The following is a 5747-nucleotide window of genomic DNA, read 5'->3' as shown; positions in this document are numbered from 1 at the left end:
CCACAGCCGTCACCACGAGGAGAAAGGAGAGACCTCTAATGATCTCGAAAACGAGGGCATACGTCAGATGATCAATCATGAATATGATATAAATCATGACTATTTTGAAGACAAGAAACAACGTTTCCGAGATAGGAATATGTCTCAAGATGACATCGAAAAACGACTGAAGGCTTTAAAATGGAAATTGTTTAAAGAAACGTACTCTCGAGTTTTGACATACATGTTTTACTTTGACAAAGGCATGAACTCAAGGAAGATTCTACAGTCGGTGGATTCCAAGACAGATGCTAGACCACAAATTCGTTCCAGAGACGATGATTATAATGATACCAGTGGTGATGCCAATTATACTAAATAAACAGTAATTGTATTTTGCCGTAAGACCTCTGAATGTGACCTTCTGTATATGCATATCTTATGTTCACAGGACAGTGATTGTCAAATAAATCAAGATATGACTCTTAGCTTTCTTTTTATTTTTACTCATCCTCAGAATGTGTTGGCATAAAGTTGCATTTTAAGGGTTGTCTACCATAAGCAGTTATTAATATGTGTTATGAACGGTACACTATACAGTACTGTCACGGGGATTCAATAATACCCGTAACTGAATAAAACACGATTGTCCAAATATCTCTCCTAACTGTATATCTATTAGATCTCTCTGTAACAGGCAATATACCCGCTTTGGCTCGTCTAGGTATGATCAGAGATACGATCTTATATAAAGTATATATAATATAGCACGTTTAGTTCACCAGAAAACACAACAAAAACACAATACACTTTGGAATCTGTATTAACCTACGCTGACAAATGTACTGCCGCAGTAGTTAATTAATAACAACAATAATAACAACCCAGAACTAATCACTTAATTAGTTAATCTCTAGGTGTCTAGTTTACACAATATGCTAATCACTTCACCGTGACACAACACCCACACGTGTGATAATTGAGAAACGCTAACACACACACGTGCGATAATTGAGAAACTCTTCTAGGGGAACTTACTTAATAACGGAATTACAACACTATTCCTAACTGGTTAATTTTTAATTAACCCTTAACTACTCATTCAGTAACCTTGTAACACAGAATTAATACTGGTACCTATCACAATAAAGACAATAACCTACAGTTTACCTAGGTCCTCTAGGATGACTGGCTAAGCTTTATATTACCAAATACTCGTATAAATAGAGAACAGTAAGTCTACGATTTACTTCGTCAGATAAAGAATATTGGTATAATACAGTATTAAAATATTTATAGTCACATCAGTCACATCAAGGTTATACAACAGAGCAGAAATAATATATAATTACCAGTCCGGATGGACAACGTTCCCCCGGGATACTTTCCTATGGTTCTCCTAGATATCTCTAAACCCTAGCTATTTATTCAAAACTCTCAGAGACAGCGATTATCGCCTGGGGGTACAAGGCGGTACCTCACGTATCATGTGGATTTTCCACAACCACAACGCTGGCATATTTTTCTCTGATCGTCAGACTGGCTGTCGCCATTCCGCGAGCAATCCCCTGGCCATAAACAGCACTACCGGGGATATTACGTAACTACTAGCCACATGGCCTCCACACATGCGCTGGGTGTGAATTAGAAGTACAGCTCGGTGACCGTCGCGCAAAGGTATTACGTAACAAGTTGCCCATCTGGCTAAGTGCATTTGGAACTGCACACGGTCCTCTAAAACAATTAATATCGCCACAGGCGAAAAGAAATTAAGAGCATGTACCGTCACAAGTACATAGCCATAAAACACCATCGCCAAATAATGTCATTTTGTACACACATGATGCTTCACTGGGTGGGATTTAACTCATTCGTTAGAACACTCACCTGAGATCGAAGTCCCCCTCGGTGGCTCATTCTCTGATCTTTCCTGTCTGTATGAAAGTGCCTATAAACGATAGCGGGTTTCCTCCAAGACTATCGGTCAAAATTACCAACTGTTTGACATTCAATAGCCGATGATTAATATCTTGAAGGTCGTGGACCCAGTGCTTGACAACCATTGACGTTTTTTATGAACGCCCAGACGATCACGGATGATCTACGCCTCCGCCACGATCCGCCCCCCGCCGTCCCAACCGCGCCATTGCGTCCCTTCCGTGCAGTCGCCTCGTCCGTCCCGCCGCGACATCCCATCTGTCTTGCCGCACGCCGCTTACCGCAGCCATCCCGCCGTGCCGCCCCTGTCACAAACTTACCAGATTCAGATTGCATGTTAAATGTTGGTGCCAAACATTGTACTAAGAAGTGAATCATGGACGGAATATATTACAATTTTCATATAACAAGTAATTCCAACTTGTGAAAATCATGGAGGAGGGGTGGAGGTGTGTGTGTGTGTGTGTGTGTGTGTGTGTGTGTGTGTGTGTGTCACAGTGTGTGTGAGCGTGTATATGCTTGATCAATATATTACTTCTGTTTTTTATATCGAAATAACGTGTTAAAACCCATACACTTATATTGTATCATAACAGAAACATTCACGGATCAGAGTTAAAGACGTACAATGTAGCACACATGGTCTTTGTTTTCTTTTCTTTTCTCCCCTTCAGAATTGCTTCTGGTTTTTATCACGTCTAGAGTTCAAACGTAAGTGTGCGTATCCGGTTTTAGTCTCACTCTGTAAATCATTTCTCAAATTCTTTAAGTGGTCAGGTATTAGGGCCAGAGCATCAAGCAGTAATGAATATCATAAAACACGATCCATTCAGCTTATACAAACGTTGTATATAATCACCCCTCCGTTACAGACCCTTTTGGAACTTTAGCACCATAATATGACCCCATTCAGAATCAGATGTTTCAATTGCATTTTTCTCTATGTTAGCATAAGTGTATGACATGTACTGTGATAAACAGTGTATTAAAGAGTGGATTAAAAATGCATTATATGGATATACTTAAAGATGTATTGTATCTTCAAAAGTAAGTATATATTATATTAAGAAAAAAAATCATATTTCAAATAAATAAATATGTACGTTAGGGGCACTCCACTCTTACATCCTTCCCCTTCCATATACGCCCCTTCCCCACACACCCGAATCCAACACTGTGTGTATATATTGTAGTGTTTATAGTGTATAAGGTACTTGTTATGTATTAAATATGGTAATACTACATTCATGACGTCAGTGTAAAACATGTCATCAGGGACGCACAGACATGAGGCAAGGAAGCCATGTTGTCAGAAAATCATGGGTAATAAATATCTACAACTGAAAGCATCTTTGTTTCCAATATGTTCATAAGATAAATACAGATGAACATTATATTTGGCGACGAGGATCTAGAAGCTCGTGAAAGGAAGTGGCAAGTTTTACACAGTACTTTACAATCGTAAATGCTGATTCAAAACTGTGAAAATTCGTACACCGATTTCCATATTTCTGTGCTGCTAATTCAAATGATCCTGCCACACAAATTTTAAAATTCAAGTATCAGTCTACGATGGCGACCGTGTTGCCGAACTTCCTTTGATATTCATCAAGACAATAATTGTGGTCCTAGATGGTGGAAATGGCTCACTCGAGTCGAACGTTTGATGGTTGCTATATTACCGATCCTACACGGAAACGCATTTTACTGCTTCACTATGCAGGTAACGATGTTGATGATATTTTTGAAACGTTCAGCGATGTCGGACAAGATGAAGACTATGATATTGCAAAAAATAAACGGTCAGTATACTTTACGCCCATAGTTAGCACATCTTTCGAGATTTATAATTTTCGAAATGCTAAGCAACAGGAAAATGAGAGTTATTGATTCATTCTGCACCCGGTTACGAAAACTTGCTAAATCTTGTGGTTTTGCAGAAACAGAAAAAGAGTTAGTTGCACAAATTGTACTCAGCTGTACATCACAAAAGTTAAGACGCAGAGGTTTACGCGAGAATCTTAATTTAACAGACTTGTTAAATTTCGGAAGGTCACTGGAAATCAGTGAGAGTCAAGCATGTAGTGTTGAGGGATCAAATTTCACTGTCTCTACTGTGAGTGACGACAGATCACGTCCGCGTCAAAGACGTTTTACATCAAGAAAGGTTAGTCAGTCTATACAGTCTCGGGAATCGTACCGTAAATCACATGGCAATCGTCATCAAAGGATAGGAATATCAAACCTGTCTACTCGTAGGTGTTATTTCTGTGGTGGCCAATACCCTCACACAAATCAGTGTCCTGTCGAGCATGTGGAATCTTGAATAATTTTTCTCGTGTGTGTCATTTGAAACAAAAGTTGGGAAACAGAGTTCATGATAAATACTACCAAATCTGAAATGAAGGCAGTAACTACTGGTAATGGTGTTAACGCAATAAAAAGAAAATACTATGCCTACAAAAAATATTGTCATTTTGAAAACTGATAATCAGGTTCATCAGATTCAGCATGCTTACAATCTACGTCACCTGTGACACCTGTGACAGATGCAAAACGAAAGTTGTTCGCATATGGATCGCAAATTACACTACATGTCGTTGGTGTTACAACCTTACCTGTAAAAGATAAAGCTGCAATAAATTCTTGTGAGTGGTACATCATCAAAGGTAATTTTGGCAATCCGATGAGTTTTCAAACAGCTGAAGATCTCAACATTTTACATATTTCACGAATCATTCAGTGTGACAACATTTGTGATGAATTTCCAAAGCTGTTCGAAGGAATTGGTAAAATTAAAGATCAGCAAGTCAGACTTCATGTTGATGAAAGTGTTCTCCCAAAACAACAACCTCATCGGAGCATACCTTTTCATATTGGTAAAGATGTTGAAAAAGAACTTGAGCGATTAGAATCTGTTGATATTATTGAGAAAGTTGAAGGACCTACACCCTGGGTGAGTCCCATAGTTGCTGTTCCTAAGAAATCTGGAGGAATTCGCATTTGTGTAGATATGCGAGAGGTGAATCATGCCATTAAACGTGAAAAACACATCATGCCTACCATTGATGTTCTAATTAATGATCTAAATGGTGCGACCGTTTTCAGTAAACTTGACCTCAAAGCAGCTTACCACCAATTAGAACTTGATCCAGAGAGCAGATACCTAACAACGTTCAGTACGCATGCAGGACTCCGACGTTACAAACGTTTATCATTTGGTATAAACACAGCTTCTGAGATATTTCAAAATAAAATCTCTGAAATAATTCAAAATGTTCCTGGTACAAAGAATCTGTCAGGTGACATTATTGTGTTTGGTAAAACTCAGTATGAGCATGATAACAACCTGTGAAGGGTCTTCTCAGTTCTGCAGGAAACTGGTATTACTTTGAACAAAGCAAAGTGTGAACTTTCGAAATCTGAAATCAAATTCTACGGTCATGTGTTCAGCAAAGAAGTGAAGTGGAATCACTGTTGGGAATGGCACAGTATGTTGCTCGTTTCATTCCCGGTTATGCTAACATTATTGAACCTCTTCGGAAACTAACGAGAAAAGATGTTCCATGGATTTGGGGGGAATCTGAGAAAAATGCTTTTGTGAAACTCAAGCATGCACTTAGTGGAGCCAAGGTGATGAGTTATTTTGATCCATCTAAGAAAACAAAAATCCTTGTGGATGCCAGCCCAGTCGGATTGGGTGCCATTCTAACACAAGAAGGCAAAATAGTTAACTACCAAGTCGAGCTCTATCAGATGTTGAGAAGCGATATTCCCAAACTGAGTGTGAGATGCTAGCAGTAGTTTGGGGAGCAGAATATTTCCATTTG

The 5747-nt window shown here is 39.0% G+C and overlaps 1 protein-coding gene across 1 annotated transcript; it reads left to right on the top strand.

The window, feature by feature from the left end:
• Window positions 1-4603: 4603 nt before the first annotated feature.
• Window positions 4604-5272, top strand: LOC121386034 (uncharacterized protein K02A2.6-like). The gene has a single exon (XM_041516831.1). The coding sequence runs from the start codon at window positions 4604-4606 to the stop codon at window positions 5270-5272; it is 669 nt and encodes a 222-aa protein (XP_041372765.1).
• Window positions 5273-5747: the final 475 nt, after the last annotated feature.

This window comes from Gigantopelta aegis, chromosome 12, assembly GCF_016097555.1.
Source record: "Gigantopelta aegis isolate Gae_Host chromosome 12, Gae_host_genome, whole genome shotgun sequence".
In the NCBI taxonomy this organism is placed as follows: domain Eukaryota; kingdom Metazoa; phylum Mollusca; class Gastropoda; order Neomphalida; family Peltospiridae; genus Gigantopelta; species Gigantopelta aegis.
This window is presented reverse-complemented; position numbering and strand designations above follow the sequence as displayed.

Bases quoted from the DNA above. Each gene is read 5' to 3' on its own strand.
- LOC121386034 (XM_041516831.1), top strand. From the start codon at position 4,604: ATGAGTTTTCAAACAGCTGAAGATCTCAACATTTTACATATTTCACGA.